General features: G+C 44.2%; 1 protein-coding gene across 1 annotated transcript in view; it reads left to right on the forward strand.

Annotated features, from left to right (window-relative positions):
• The window catches only part of LOC126161725 (neuropeptide SIFamide receptor-like), a gene marked incomplete at its 3' end in the record, with an annotated part of 110301 nt that extends 107710 nt beyond the window's left edge, over window positions 1-2591 (forward strand). Inside the window, exon 2 of the mRNA XM_049917800.1 lies at window positions 2512-2591. Within this exon, the coding sequence (XP_049773757.1) occupies window positions 2512-2591 (80 nt within the window). The remainder of the gene's footprint in view (window positions 1-2511) is intronic.
• Window positions 2592-17526: the final 14935 nt, after the last annotated feature.

Raw genomic sequence — 17526 nt, forward strand, 5'->3', positions numbered from 1 at the left:
TGTACAAGCAATGATCACACGCACGGCACAGCGGACACACCAGGAACCGCGGTGTTGGCCGTCGAATGGCGCTAGCTGCGCAGCATTTGTGCACGGCCGCCGTCAGTGTCAGCCAGTTTGCCGTGGCATACGGAGCTCCATCGCAGTCTTTAACACTGGTAGCATGCCGCGACAGCGTGGACGTGAACCGTATGTGCAGTTGACGGACTTTGAGCGAGGGCGTATAGTGGGCATGTGGGAGGCCGGGTGGACGTACCGCCGAATTGCTCAACACGTGGGGCGTGAGGTCTCCACAGTACATCGATGTTGTCGCCAGTGGTCGGCGGAAGGTGCACGTGCCCGTCGACGTGGGACCGGACCGCAGCGACGCACGGATGCACGCCAAGACCGTAGGATCCTACGCAGTGCCGTAGGGGACCGCACCGCCACTTCCCAGCAAATTAGGGACACTGTTGCTCCTGGGGTATCGGCGAGGACCATTCGCAACCGTCTCCATGAAGCTGGGCTACGGTCCCGCACACCGTTAGGCCGTCTTCCGCTCACGCCCCAACATCGTGCAGCCCGCCTCCAGTGGTGTCGCGACAGGCGTGAATGGAGGGACGAATGGAGACGTGTCGTCTTCAGCGATGAGAGTCGCTTCTGCCTTGATGCCAATGATGGTCGTATGCGTGTTTGGCGCCGTGCAGGTGAGCGCCACAATCAGGACTGCATACGACCGAGGCACACAGGGCCAACACCCGGCATCATGGTGTGGGGAGCGATCTCCTACACTGGCCGTACACCACTGGTGATCGTCGAGGGGACACTGAATAGTGCACGGTACATCCAAACCGTCATCGAACCCATCGTTCTACCATTCCTAGACCGGCAAGGGAACTTGCTGTTCCAACAGGACAATGCACGTCCGCATGTATCCCGTGCTACCCAACGTGTTCTAGAAGGTGTAAGTCAACTACCCTGGCCAGCAAGATCTCCGGATCTGTCCCCCATTGAGCATGTTTGGGACTGGATGAAGCGTCGTCTCACGCGGTCTGCACGTCCAGCACGAACGCTGGTCCAACTGAGGCGCCAGGTGGAAATGGCATGGCAAGCCGTTCCACAGGACTACATCCAGCATCTCTACGATCGTCTCCATGGGAGAATAGCAGCCTGCATTGCTGCGAAAGGTGGATATACACTGTACTAGTGCCGACATTGTGCATGCTCTGTTGCCTGTGTCTATGTGCCTGTGGTTCTGTCAGTGTGATCATGTGATGTATCTGACCCCAGGAATGTGTCAATAAAGTTTCCCCTTCCTGGGACAATGAATTCAAGGTGTTCTTATTTCAGTTTCCAGGAGTGTATTTTGGGGTAACTCATCCCATTCTAAAAGGATATTTTTGGCTCAGAAACGGGCGTTTCGGGCAGCAAGTGGTGTAAGTTCACGAACCTCTTGTCGACCCCTGTTCAAGAGGCTGGGTATTTTGACATTGGCCTCTCAATATATAATTATATTCCTTACTGTCTTGTTAACAATATTAGCTTATCTCGAAGAATATGCAGCCTTCACTCAGTTAATACTCGGCAGAAATCAAACCTGTATTTGGATCGGACCTCCTTAACTCTTGTGCAGAAAGGTGCGCTGTATACTGCTGCATTCATTTTCAATAAACTACCACTCGAATTAAAAAATCTTAGTTGTAATCCAGGCGCTTTCAAATCGAAACTGAAGAGTTTCCTCATGAGTCACTGCCTCTATTCTGTCGAGGAGTTTCTTGAAAAAATGATTTGATTCTTGTTGTATTGTTGATTGCGTTTACTTAAACTTATGGATTTACTTTTTTCAGGTTTATAAACATTTTATTTTTATATGTTATTACTTTTATGTTGTAATTTCATGTACTGACGCGTTCCATGACCTTGGAGATTTGCTCCTCAATTTGGTACTACGGAACTTGACGTGTAAATAAATAAAATAAATAAAAAGACAATTTATCGCTCGGCTGAAGATGTCTTAGTAGAGAAGACGAAACACGTTATTTTTGATGGGGCGTCGTGAACAGATGTTGAAGTGACTTTTTCTCTACCCCTGGTAAGTGCGTTGGGAACTTTGCAGTTAATGTTGTATGTTGGTGACATGGTAGATAACATCAATAGTAACCTCAGACTATTTGCAGATAACGCGTTTATCTATAATTACGTACTATCTGACAAAAAGATTCTCAAATGCTCTGATAAATCATTATTTCAAAACGGTGCCAAGACTGGAAAGTTGCTTTAATTTTTCAGGAATGTAGTCTTGCACACTTTACAAACTCCAGCAACATGGTATTCTAGGAATATAACAGCAGTTACAATTAGAATCAGTCACCTCATACTAATACTGGGTGGCTATAATTAAAGTGCAGCACCCACGGAGGTCCAGCGTCGGCTGTAATTATCGTATGACAGCGAAACTTGGTAGATAAGCTAACGTATTAATGTTGCACCCATTAACGATGGAAATAAATTAGTTCGAATTGTGCCCACCAGGTGAAAATCTTGCGCTGTACACCATCCCGTCGACGCCTCCAGTATCTGGTCCCGGCGGAGGTTCGAGTCCTTCCTCGGGCATGGGTATGTGTGTTTGTCCTTAGGATAATTTAGGTTAAGTAGTGTGTAAGCTTAGGGACTGATGACCTTAGCAGTTAAGTCCCATAAGATTTCACACACATTTGAACATTTGTCTCCAGTATATTGAACAAATAGTGTAAGCGGCGGTAAATAATAAAATCAATATTACACTTTCCTCGCTTGTTTCATATTTTCTGCCGATGTCCCATTCCTAATCCATTACATATGGAAACATTTTTATACGTCTTTCTTGCGCCAGATTTGCACCTTTTGGGCAAAATTGGAACTAATTTTTTCCAACTTAAATCGGTCCCGCATTAACGTATTAGAATATTTACCTAGTTCCGCTGCTATACTACAATTACAGGCCGCAGTGGATCTCTGTGAGTAGCTGCACTTTTTAATTATAACCATCCGGTATGTCGGGGTGCAATGATTGTATGGGCGCAAAACGCCGATAGCATGACTCAGTCGAAGTTAAAGGTAGGCTTCGGTTCACAGGCAGGATACTGGGAACATGCAATGAGTCTACAAATGAGACTCCGTACAAAACGTTCGTAGGACACAACCTCTCTATTGCTCAACTGTGTAGCACCCTTACCAGATAGCACTAACAGCGGGTATTGGACATTTACAGAGATTGGTGGCACGAATGGTCACAGGGATCATTAACTCGCAGGCAAGCGACACGAAAATGTGGTAATTTCTAAACTAGATGACGTCAATTATCCCGCGAAAGCCTACTTACAAAGTTTCAAAGAAAAGTGTAAAGTGGGGAGTCTAAGAACATAATATAGCCACCTACGTATCGCTATCGTAGTGACCACGAGAACAAGATTAGACTAACCACAGCACTCACAGGAACATTTAAGCAGTCATTATTCTCGGATGTCATCCCCGAATGGAAAGCGAAAGAACTGTAGTGTATGATACGTCTACGCCTACATCTAGATGTTTTATTGTGTGTAAAGGGGTTACTTCGTGTTCTGTCACTTCTCTACTTTCCTAGTGCGGGAAGAACGGTTGTTGGTAAGCCTCCATGTGAACTTTAACCTCTCAGATTTTATCTTCATGATCTGTTCGCAAAGTACGAGTAGGAGGAAGTAATATATTGGGTGACTCTCCCAGGATTACACGGCTTTGAAATTTAAACAATAAATCACTCCGTGATACTCAACGCCTCTTTTGTAAAGTCTGCCACTGGAGATGGAGGAGCATATCCGTATCACTTATGCGTGGTACTAGAGGAACCTGTGACGAAAGGCGCAGTCCCAGACGGACGAACAATACTCATGTACCGGTCGAACGAATGTTTTGTAAGCTACCACCTTCATGGCTGGGCTAAAATTACTGAGGATTCTTCCACGAATCTGCATCTGCCTCTTCTACGACTCCTTTATGTGATCTGGCCACTTTAAAACGGCCCATACCCACGATCACAGACATTCAATGAATATCGCTGCTTCCGGTGACTGTTCAGTAATTACGGCTACAATGGGAACTAACCTCTGTCATGAACTTCACAGCTATTCACAGATTGGAAGAGCACAACGAGTATCATTAACATTCGGTCAAGCACTGTTTTTAGTAATTTTCTGTGTCAGTTGAGTGATTCCGCATGATGGATACACAAAATGTTCCGAAACAGTGGAGCAGTAGAGAGGGAGAGGGGGGAGAGAGAGACAGAAAGAAGGAGAGAGAGACAGCGAGAGAGAGCTGTTAAATACCAAATCGTCATTGAAGCACAGTGGAATGCTAATAAACTGTTTTTAGACTTCCGTATCTCAGTCGGTAGAAACGAAACCCTTACAGGATCACTTTGTTCCCCGTCTATGTTTCTGGTCTGTCTGTCTGTCTATTTGCCTGTCTATCCGACTGTTAAGAAACATTTTTCTCAGGAACAGGTAAACTTACAAGTTGCAATTTATGTCGCATATTAAGAAGTACGGCGATTTATGGCACGTGTTTTGGTACTCGCAAACACATAGAACCCTATACTTACCGTTGACCGCCGGCCGGTGTGGCCGTGCGGTTAAAGGCGCTTCAGTCTGGAACCGCGTGACCGCTACGGTCGCAGGTTCGAATCCTGCCTCGGGCATGGATGTGTGAGATGTCCTTAGGTTAGTTAGGTTTAATTAGTTCTAAGTTCTAGGCGACTGATGACCTCAGAAGTTAAGTCGCATAGTGCTCAGAGCCATTTGAACCATTTTTTCCCGTTGACCTGAAATAATGACATTGGGCAGGAAGTAGAGGGTAAGGGAAAAAAGATCCGAAAATTGTTTATTTGTAATTATATCACACGAAAAAAACATTTTTTTGTCATTCGCTATCCGACAGTCCGTTTGTCCATTTTTTAAGACCCCTTTCTATCACGAAAAGGCAGAAGTATCAATTATAAGTTTCTATCACATTCTAAGGTTTATGTTCCCTTGGCGACGTAAAAACTTTAAGCTTCCAAATCAATGCAGTCAAAAGATACGGCCATTTAAGTCACATATTCTGATGCCCGCAAACTCATTCCTCAAGACCTAGACGGTACTTCCCGTTGGGCTAGAATCATGAAATTTGGCAAGAACTGAGATTTTATAGTAGAAGTAAACGAAAAAAATCCGTAAATTGTTGAATTTCAATTATATCACGAGAAACAAATATTTTTTGACATATTATTGCGATTATGTCTCTCCGTCCAGAACCCCATTTTTTCAAGAACGTATAGACATATCAGTTTGAAATTTATGTTACATACTAAAGTCTGTGGCCTCTTGGCGGTGTAAAACATTTAAGATTCTACGTAGAGGCAGTCAAAAGATACGCCCATTTATGTCACATTTTTCGATATCTTGCCAGTATCGTTATCAATAACACGCAAAATCGTGAAATTCTCGTTTACCGGCATGGATGAACCATCTATATACCTAATTTTGCACGGAGCTCTCGGTGTGCTAGTCCTAGTCGCGCTTGTTCGGATTATTTTAAAAAAATAAATATAAAAGTGTCCTAAGGTAATGACATTTTAATATTCGCTCACGTAAGAGCATGTCATAAGTTCCCCAGCATAAATGCGCGATGACTGTGATGTGGTGTACCCTGTTTATACCTGTCGATTCACTTGTCACTGTTGTGCTCTGCTGCGTAGTCTACAAGGTGCATTGTCGCTTAATGGAACTAACACGGTGTTTGAACAGTAAAACTTTTCATCTTTCACCGTAGGTATACCTGTAGTCATAGAGCTGTTGCTAGTTTGCCGAGTATATCCGGAATTACAGTTGGGGATATTATAAGGTGACTTGAAAAAGAGTATCGCATATAATATGTTCCTCTAAAATGGCAGCTAAAGAAGTTAAATGGTAGAGATGGACTATTAATCATAAGAAAGATTAAGCAAAATCATCTGTTCGGTCCTCCTAAAATTGCAGTCCAGCTGCTGTAGGAGTGTGGTAAGTAGATTAAAGTACAAAGGTACCCCAAAAAGCCACACGTGAACAAGTGCACCGAGGCAAAGGGCTCTGGTACCCAAGGACCCATGTTAACAAAACGTTGGACTGGTGGATCGTGTTATGTTTGGTGATGGTAGGAAATTCAACATATTTTCAACAAACAGAGGAGCTGTGGTGTACCGAAATCCAAGGGACGAGCCGTATCCTGAATATTTGCAAAACACGGTGGAGGGTGGCGGAGATATTCTGGAATGGGGCTGTACTTCGTCATCTGGTGTGGAAAAATTACTTTCATTGACAGCGTGTTAAACAAGGAGGGGCATCGCAACACTCTGAAGCGAAATATGCATAGGAGCGCAGGAAAAACGGGCGTCATATTAAACGTATATTTTTTCCAAGATAATGGTCCGCAGCGGACATCGTGTTTTGTAAAAGAATGGGTTCTAATATCTGTCCCTCAGTTACTGAGACACACCTCAGTATCCAGACTATATCCCAAGAGATAATTTATTGGACGAAAGCGATACAATGGCCAAGGGAAATACAATGAATTTGCTAGAAGATCTGATATGGAAGGTGAAAGGATAATAGGAACGAATTAGTCCTGAGAACACTGCAAAAATCGTTGCTAAAATGCACGAGGGTTGGAAGCGATTGTAAAGCAGAAGGGATATCTTACAAAGTAGTGAGTTGCAAAATTAGTTCTGTTGTCAACAACAACAATGTTGTGAGCGGATATTAAAGACACTACTGTGTTAAACTATGTTTCTTACCAAACTGTATACCACAGTTTACATTGAATACAAGGGCAAAAAAATCTCAACAAATAATGTATGCACTGTCTGATAAAAAGTGTGAAGTAACCAGTAAGGGCCGGCCGGAGTGGCCGTGCGGTTCTAGTCGCTACAGTCTGGAGCCGGGCGACCGCTACGGTCGCAGGTTCGAATCCTGCCTCGGGCATGGATGTGTGTGATGTCCTTAGGTTAGTTAGGTTTAATTAGTTCTAAGTTCTAGGCGACTGATGACCTCAGAAGTTAAGTCGCATAGTGCTCAGAGCCATTTTTTTTAACCAGTAAAGGGGGGGGGGGGAGGGGAGGAAACGAAACCAAACTTCACAGGTTTAGAGCGTGTGTGGTGTTATTGTAGCAATTACAAGATGGAATCAAATTTACAATCAACTCGGCAGTACGAGCCGATTTACACTATTTGATCAAAATTATCCGGACACCCCCAAAAACATACGTTTTTCATATTCGGTGCATTGTGCTGCCACCTACTGCCAGGTACTCCATATCAGCGACCTCAGTAGTCATTAGACATCTTGAGAGTGCAGAATGGGGCGCTCTGCAGAACTCACGGACTTCGAACGTGATGATTGGGTGTCACTTGTGTCATACGTCTCTACGCGAGATTTCCACATTCCTAAACATCCCTAGGTCCACTGTTTCCGATGTGTGGTTTTCACAGAATGGGTTGGTAGTTAGAGGCTCGTACTGTTATCCAATCAACAGATTGTAATAATACTTAGAAACTGTATTTTTTGTGAAAACGTGCGCTTTTTAATGGAACAGTGCCTATCGACATTAAGAAACTAAAATTAGTGTAAATTAGAATGTCAGGGGTGTCTGTTGAAGGATATTAGTACGAGTTGTATATGAGATACTGTATTTTGAGAAGTTCCCACGACAACACTTGTACTACACCTGTGGTAGCACACAATAAAGAACGACACAAATGCATACACTAGTTATGTGCATTCTGGTTAGTGAAGAGACAATTGACCGACACTTGTAGAATATCTGTGGCAGCACACTCTAAGGAGCAACACAAATGTGTACACCATTTACGTCGATTCTGGCCAGTAACAAGACAACTCACCATCACAGGTTGTGTTCAAAATGACTACCTGCAGCGACAGTGCACGCTTTCAGGCTGATATGGATCGACTGCTGCACACATGGTACCACAAGTTCCTCCTAGTGTGCCGGGGAACGTCTTCTAGCGTAAGTGGAAGATGGTTTGCTAAGAGGCTGCGAAACTTGTGCTCGTTCAGAGTTCCGTCTATGAAAATCGGGCCTATGAGGCGATAGTTCACTATGCCACAACACACGGCTACACTCCACGGACGCTGGCGTTCCACAGGACGAAGCCAACGGGTATTGTCATCAGACCAACAGTGCATGTTTCGGTGGTTTACCTGGCCATGACTGATAAATGTTGTTCAAATGGCTCCCAGCACTATGGGACTTACCATCTGAGGTCATCAGTCCCCTAGACTTAGAACTACTTAAACATAACTAACCTAAAGCACCACAAACATCCATGCCTGAGGTAGGATTCGAACCTGCGACCGTAGCAGCAGCACGGTGCCGGACTTAAGCTCCTACAACCGCTCGGCCACTGATAAATATAGCTTCGTTACTAAACAAGATACATGATACATCTTAATGCCCGTACACAGAAGTTGAAACGATTCTCATAGTAGTGTCCATGCAGCTCTTGGTAGAGAGATGTGATAGGGATCGAGAATGCGTATGACACTTGCCTGGTTCATGCCACCTCCTCGTGCAACTGAGTGGAAGCTAACGTGCGGATCAACTGCAACTTCTGTTAAGTTGTCTAGCTGTCACACTACCACTCCCTCGTAATTGGCTGAAGTAGTTGATAAATAATTTCCGAGATGGTTGACGTCTATGGGGGTATCTTGCCGCATACACAGCAGAAGAACGAAGTGCATACTCCCTCACTCTCCATACACCATGAGAATATTGGCTTTTTCTGCACTGCTAAATCCCATCGTCCACTTCTGGATTGTTTGGACTGTCACACACTGACTGAGTAGCCAGTCGCAATGCACTCAAGGAACGCACAAGCACACTGTAAGGAAACATAACAGCATCGTACTTAGAAACTACGCAAGTCGAATGGCACAAACAAACGTCGGTGTGGAAACTTTTCAAAACGTGATATCTCGTAAATTACTCGCAGTAGTATCCGGCAACAAGCACCACTGACATTGTCATTTACCCTACTCTAATCTTTTAATGTCAACAGGCATTGTTCTATTTAAAAAAGAGTATGGCTGCATAAAAAATACTTTTTGTAAGTGTTATTACAATTCGTTTATTGGCTAACAATACGAGCCCCTGAGCACTAATCCATTTTGTGAAAACCAAACATTAATAGCACTTTCCATTTCCACAATATTTGCGGTGCAGTATATATATTTTAAGGGTGTTGCAGGAAATAACTGTTAAGAAAAAAGATTCTAAACATTGCACCTTGTCCGAGTAAATTAGCATTGAAGTTGGCCAATGAGGACGTTGCACGCGCAGATTCAAGCGACCTTCAAGATATAATTTATGTCAGTCGTTCTCCGTCTTTGAGGGATCGCTTGAATTTGAGCGCAACGGCATGACTGGCTGACTTCAATACTAATTAATTCGGAAAAGGCGCAAAGTATAAAATTTTTTCTTAACAATTACTTCTCAGCAAACCTACCCTGCAACATCCTTACAAGCTTTTCACACTTCTTGTGACAAAAAATTTACAAAGATTAAGTGAAGGAAGGTACGGGGGTGAAAGGATATATTGAAGGAGAAGTTCCCTTCTCTAGAAATCAGGGAAACAAAGATCGGGTGGGAGGATCAAAATAGCGCTTGTGGTGTAACAGGCATTCCGGTCTTTTGAGTTATGCTGTAATCAGCATCTGGGTTCTGGGCGTTGACAAGGCGGGCGGCTTTTTATCCCCTGTCATTTGTTCAACCAATTTAGTGACGACAACGCTAATTTAAAACGCTGGGTAACGGAAACAAGTTAACTGATAAGTAACATGTGTGTTATCGCAAGTGGCACTAACTTCGATTTCGTAAGATTTACGGGTAGTGTGAATGGAGGGGTGGTAGTGGGTAGACGCACGAGGGAGGTCTTACAAGGGGGGACGATTTTATGGGTTGGAACCTTGGGATAGGGAAGTACTTTGAGAATCAAATAAGGGTTGATTACGACTTAACGGACTTGAGAAACGTGACGGAAAGCGGAAGAGGGTTGATGTGGAGCGTTTATGAAGGAGAAAGGATCATGTTTCAGGGCATGACCTGAGAAAGTCGTAGAGTTAAGAAAATTCATTTTTCAGTTATTTAACGTTCATTTGTTACATTAACGAAGGGCGTTCAATATGTAATGCAATATACTTTTTTCTTGAAAGCAGGTACTTTTTATAACCCTATTTCTGAGCATAACGTTCGTTGAGTGCGACGACCTTACGCCACCTTACTGGGACGACCTGTATAGCCGGCCGTTGAGGCCCAGTGGTTCTAGGCGCTGCAGTCTGGAACCGCGCTGCTGCTATGGTCGCAGGTTCGAATCCTGCCTCGGGCATGGATGTGTGTGATGTCCTTAGGTTAGTTAGGTTTAAGTAGTTCTAAGTCTAGGGGACTAATGACCTCAGATGGTAAGTCCCATAGTGCTCAGAGCCATTTCAAAAAATGGTTCAAATGTCTCTGAGCACTATGGGACTTAACGTCTATGGTCATCAGTCCCCTAGAACTTAGAACTACTTAAACCTAACTAACCTAAGGACGTCACACAACACCCAGTCATCACGAGGCAGAGAAAATCCCTGACCCCGCCGGGAATCGAACCCGGGCGTGGGAAGCGAGAACGCTACCTCACGACCACGAGCTGCGGACTCAGAGCCATTTCAACGACCTGTGTGCCTGCATGGTACCACTCTACTGGTCGACGTCGGAACCATCGTCTGCTACATCAATAATCTCCCCATCATCCACATACTGCTTCCCTCGGAGTGAACCTCCTGTGGGCGAAACAGATGGATGTCGGAAGGCCGACACCCTGGCTGTAGGGTGGCTGAGGGAGAACAGGCCAGTGAAGATTCTTGAGCTCCTCTCGGGTGCGCAGACTTGTGTGAGGCTTTACGCTGTTGTGGAGTAAGGAGTAGTTTGTTTCTATTTTTGTGACGACGAACCCGGTGAAGTCGCTTCTTCAATTTCCTGAGGGTAGCACACTATACTCGTATTTCATAGATGATCGTTGCACGGAGAGGGAGGGCATCAAAGAGAATAGCCCCTTCCGAGTACCAGAAGACTGTCGCCATGTCTTTACTGGCTGAGGGTACGTCTTTGAACTTTTTCTTCAGAGGAGAGGTGGCGTGGTGCCACTCCATGTGAGCCGTGCTGCTGCTCGGATTGGTGCTCTTGTAGGTTTCTGTCCTCTGTTGGAGGCCAGACTCTATCGTTTAGATGACAGGGCTGCGGTTTTTTGTCTTCTTCTTGTGTCGACTGGCGCCATTTGGTTTCGCAAGCGCTGCCTGTCCGTTGTGGCAGCAGCGGCGTTATCGGTATGTAGTAAATTTGGCGGCACGACCTTGTCGAAACCGGATCGCGCAAGTTTTGAGTGCATTTCAATTCGAGTAGAGAAACCTCCACCATTGTGAAATCTCGCGATTCTCCAGTGACTTGGGTTCGTGTTGCTGCTCGTGGTGTCGCAGAGGCGAAGAGCAGCGAGTGGAGTGCTTGGGGAAGGCGGATCTGATGAGCTTTCCTACGCTTCTAATCACTATGTACTACCTTCAGCTTGTTACAATTTGTTAAGTTTAACCAGCGGTATTTTCCTGCCTGGTGGCCACTAACGCCCCAGTTACCTACCCTGGCGGTTAGTGTACATGACGGCAGTGTACGTTTTCTCGCCTTGCCGCTGCTGTCCGGTGAGGCGTGTAAGTTTGACAGCTTGCTTGATTGTAGGTTGGTTGGCGATTCTTCTACCTTGGTGGTAATGATTCCTTTCTTGTTACAGGCGCTCTAAGCACATTAAACTGCGGGCAGAGTCCAGACCGCCGGTTCTGGCTTTGACGTATTTTTACATCTTTGCATTTGGTTTTTTTGGAAGTCAGGTAGCGTCACCAAGATTATCATTAATTACTCGTTAGACTGCCACTAACCTTAGTTACCATTTTGTGATGTGAAAAGCAACTCTTGGCTACTTTTCTCATCGCTCGCGAAAGAGTTTTTGGCCTGACCTACTCAGAGGTCAATTCCTGGAGCACCGTCTGTGACTGGCCCTTGTGTTTTATTATTATCGCTATTATTTTATTATTATATTACCTAGTTACCATCATTTGTCTCACCTGTTTGGTGATCAGTTGCTTGTCGTTTGAATTAACTTTTGTTATTATATTTGCTGTTTTACTGTGTGTTTCTGAATTTCTTAATAATTGCCATTCTTGGCGTTAAAAGCCAAGCCGAAACTGTGGTTACTTGCCTTAAAATTCTAATTTTCAAAACATTTTCTGTGTTTGTATTTTATGCTCATCTGCTAAATTGTAACGTACTCAAAGTACTATTAATTACACAGTTGTTCCTTCCCTCTCATTTAGGTGTGATTTTTTTGTTAATTGCTGAGTCTGGAATTATCGTCTTAAAATAAGTGTGTGAAATTCCAAAAGCAAACCAACAGTAACTGATTCGGGCCCAGTCCACAATCGTAATCGAATTCTGTCTTCCTTGACTACCAGGTCTCACCATGGATTGCCGTTATTTTTTCTGGTTGCAAGCGATGAATCCATGTTTCATTGTATGTGACGATGTATGAGAAAAAATTGTCACGATCAGCCTTGTAATGCGCAAATAAGTCTTCACAGATAGTCCTTCATTCCTCTTTATGGTCTTCTATCAGGGACAAGAAGCCTAGTGGGCTCGTATCTTTGAGTACCCCAACTGGTGGACGAGTGTGTCAGCACTATCAATGGAGACGTCCATTTGAGCAGCGACGTGTTTCTGATCCACCGATCACTTCGGGCGCGCGGAAGATCGGACAGGTTTGCGGGACATTGTTGCGATCATGACAGACGTCTCGCCCAACGGATCACCGTGCTTTTGTTCATTGCCAGGTCTCCGTAGACATATCTACATATATAATCCGCTAGCTACCAAGCGGTATGTGGCGGGGGGCACAATTTGCGCCAAAGTCATATTTGCACCCCTCTGTTCCTCTCGCAATCCCGCGAGGGAAAAACTACTGTCTGAACGCCTCAGTACAAGCTCTTATTTCCCTTATCTTTGAATGATGATCATTACGCGATTTGAAAGTTGGCGGTAATAATATATGCTCTACATCCATGGTGAAGATTAGATTTCGGAATTTAGTGAGCAGCTCCTTCTGCTTAGCGTGTCGTCTATCTGCAAATATGTCCCAGTTCAAACTTTCTACGAGACTTGTAACGCTCTCGCGATGGGTAAATGTACCAGTAACAAATCTTGACGCTCTTCTTTGGACCTTGTCAATCTCTTGAGTCAGACCCAACTGGTAAGGGTCCCATACAGACGAACAATACTCTAAGACTGGATGAACTAACGTATTGTAAGGTATTTCCTTTGTTGAAGGACTGCATCGCTTCAGGATTCTACCAATAAACCGCAATCTAGAGTTCCCCTTACCCGTTACTTGTGTAATCTGGTCATTCCACTTGAGATCATTTCGAATAGTCACACCCAGATACTTGACTGATGTTACCGCTCCCAAAGACTGATCATCTATTTTGTACTCATACATTAATGGGGATTTTAGACTTGTTATACGCAGTAGGTTACGCTTATTAATATTGAGAGATAATTGCCACTCATTACACCACGCATTTATTTTCTGCAAATCCTCATTGATTTTTTCACAACTTTCGTGTGATACTACTTTCCTGTAGACTACAGCATCATCGGCAAACAGTCTGATGCCGCTGTCAATACCATCAACCAGATCGTTTATGTAAATCATAAAAAGCAGCGGAACTATTACGCTGCCCTGGGGCAGTCCTGGAATTACGCTTGTTTCTGTTGAAGTCACCCCATTCAGGACGACATACTGCTCCCTGTCTGTTAGAAAACTTTCTATCCAACAACATATGTCATAGGATAGACCGTAAACGGGCACTTTTTGGAGCAAGCGACAGTGCGGATCTGAGTCGAACGCCTTTTGAAAGTCGAGGCATCAACCTGGGAGCTGGTATCTAGAGCCTGTTGTATATCATGCACAAAGAGGGCCACTTGTGTCTCGCATGATCACTGTTTCCTAAAATAGTGCTGGTTTCTCAGAGTCTAGAAGGGTCAACATGTCTGAACCAAAATATGTTCCATGATTCTACAACAAATCGACGTCAGTGAAATTGGCCGCTAATTATGTGTATCCGATTTTCTACCCTTTTTATAGATTGCTATGATCTGGACCTTCTTCCAATCCTGTGGAGCTTTCGGTCGTTCCAATGTGCAGGCTCCAATGGATATCTGCGATACTGTGGTTTTCCGTAAAAATAAATTGAATGAAAGCTCTCTGCTTGGAACGCACTTGCGTTACAGATACCTCTTCGAAGCCTATGTATAGCGCTGCCACTCACAGGAACTTTTTGAAACTATAGGGGGTGAAGCGAGAATATTACCACGATGTCCCACAATTCCTCGTTTTTTCGACCGAAACTGGCCCAGAAAAAAGTGTGTTGCATTAGTTATTGAACGCCAGTCGTACGCGTGAAAGTAAAACATATTCTGCGAGGTATAGCGAAGTGACTGAACATACGAAGGTTCCACAGATTTTTATTTATTTATTTATTTATTTATTGTTCCGTGGGACCAAATTAAGGAGAAGTCTCCATGGTCATGGAACGAGTCAATACATGAAATTATAACACGAGAGTAGAAACAGATAAAATGAAATATAAGTAACATATTCAGGCGACAATTCGTAAGTTTAAATAAAGAAAATCAACAATGTAACACTGGAATTTGCTTAATTTTTCAGCTCTTCAAGGAGTGAGCCATGAGGAAACTCTTCAGTTTAGACTTAAAAGTGTTTAGGCTACTGCTAAGATTTTTGAGTTACTGTGGCAGCTTATTGAAAATGGATGCAGCAGAATGCTGTATTCCTTTCTGCACAAGAATCAAGGAAGTGCATTCCACATGCAGATTTGATTTCTGCCTAGTATTAACTGAGTGAAAGCTGCTAACATTTGGGAATAAGCTAATATTGCTAACAACAAACGACATTAAAGAAAATATATACTGTGAGGGCAATGTCAGAATTCCCAGACTACTGAATAGGAGTCGACAAGAGGTTCTCGAACTTACACCACACATAGCTCGAATAGCCCGTTTTTGAGCCAAAAATACCCTTTTTGAATCAGAATAATTACCCCAAAAAATAATACCATATGACATTAGCGTATGAAAATATGCGAAGTAGACTACTTTTCGTGTTGAACTGTCACTTATTTCAGATACTGTTCTAATGGTAAATAAAGCAGCATTTAGTTTCTGAACAAGATCCTGAACATGGGCTTTCCACAACAGCTTACTATCTATCCGAACGCCTAGGATCTTGAACTGTTCCGTCTCGCTTATAATATGCCCATTGCGTCTGATAAAAATATCGGTTCTTGTTGAATTGTGAGTTAGAAACTGTAAAACCTGAGTCTTACTATGATTTAGCATCAAATTATTTTCCACAAGCCACGAACTTATTTCATGAACTACATTACTTGATACTGTTTCAATTTTACACCCAAGATCCTTCACTACCAAGCTTTTGTCATCAGCAAACAGAAATATTTTTGAATCACCTGTAATACTAGAAGGCATATCATTTATACAGGGTGTTACAAAAAGGTACGGCCCAACTTTCAGGAAACATTCTTCACACACAAATAAAGAAAAGATGTTACGTGGGCATGTGTCCGTAAACGCTTAATTTCCATGTTAAAGCTCATTTTAGTTTCGTCAGTATGTACTGTACTTCCTCGATTCACCGCCAGTTGGCCCAATTGAAGGAAGGTTATGTTGACTTCGGTGCTTGTGTTGACATGCGACTCACTGCTCTACAGTACTAGCATGAAGCACATCAGTACGTAGCATCAACGGGTTGGTGTTCATCACCAACGTGGTTTTGCAGTCAGTGCAATGTTTACAAATGCAGAGTTGGCACATGCCCATTTGATGTAAGGATTAGCACGGGGCAATAGCCGTGGCGCGGTACGTTTGTATCGAGACAGATTTCCAGGACGAAGGTGTCCCGACAGGACGACGTTCGAAGCAATTGGTCGGCGTCTTAGGGAGCACGGAACATTCCAGCCTATGACTCGCGACTGGGGAAGACCTAGAACGACGAGGACACCTGCAATGGACGAGGCAATTCTTCGTGCAGTTGACGATAACCCTAATGTCAGCGTCAGAGAAGTTTCTGCTGTACAAGGTAACGTTGACCACGTCACTGTATGGAGAGTGCTATGGGAGAACCAGTTGTTTCCGTACCATGTACAGCGTGTGCAGGCACTATCAGCAGCTGATTGGCCTCCACGGGTACACTTCTGCGAATGGTTCATCCAACAATGTGTCAATCGTCATTTCAGAGCAAATGTTCTCTTTACGGATGAGGCTTCATTCCAACGTGATCAAATTGTAAATTTTCACAATCAACATGTGTGGGCTGACGAGAATTTGCACGCAATTGTGTAATCACGTCATCAACACATATTTTCTGTGAACGTTTGGACAGGCATTGTTGGTGATGTCTTGATTGGGCCCCATGTTCTTCCACCTACGCTCAATGGAGCGCGTTATCATGATTTCATACGGGATACTCTACCTGTGCTGCTAGAACATGTGCCTTTACAAGTACGACACAACATGTGGTTCATGCACGCTGGAGCTCCTGCACATTTCAGTCGAAGTGTTCGTGCGCTTCTCAGCAACAGATTCGGTGACCGATGGATTGGTAGAGGCGGACCAATTCCATGGCCTCCACGCTCTCCTGACCTCAACCCTCTTGACTTTCATTTATGAGGGCATTTGAAAGCTCTTGTCTACGCAACCCCGGTACCAAATGTAGAGACTCTTCGTGCTCGTATTGCGGACGGCTGTGATACAATACGCCATTCTCCAGGGCTGCATCAGCGCATCAGGGATTCCATGCGACGGACGGTGGATGCATGTATCCTCGCTAACGGAGGACATTTTGAACATTTCCTGTAACAAAGTGTTTGAAGTCACACTGGTACGTTCTGTTGCTGTGTGTTTCCATTCCATGATTAATGTGATTTGAAGAGAAGTAATAAAATGAGCTCTAACATGGAAAGTAATCGTTTCCGGACACATGTCCACATAACATAATTTCTTTCTTTGTGTGTGAGGAATGTTTCCTGAAAGTTTGGCCGTACCTTTTTGTAACAGCCTGTATAAATAAGAAACAGCAGTGGCCCTAGCACCGACCCTTGGGGAACACAGATTTTTATGGTGATGTGCTATCTTGAACTGAGAAGGAATACCTAGCGGATATCTTTCCGTTATGTCAAAGCAGACAAATAGGCGATCAGACACGCTCTCTGGGGTGAGGCAGCCGGCAGTGCTATTTTTCAATACCTGCGCAGCCCGAAGCCGCGGCTGTACCGTCCCGCTGCCTTGTCGGCCGCGGGGGACGGCCCACGTCCCATTGATCTGGCCCG

The sequence above is a fragment of the Schistocerca cancellata genome, chromosome 1 (assembly GCF_023864275.1).
Source record: "Schistocerca cancellata isolate TAMUIC-IGC-003103 chromosome 1, iqSchCanc2.1, whole genome shotgun sequence".
NCBI lineage: Eukaryota > Metazoa > Arthropoda > Insecta > Orthoptera > Acrididae > Schistocerca > Schistocerca cancellata.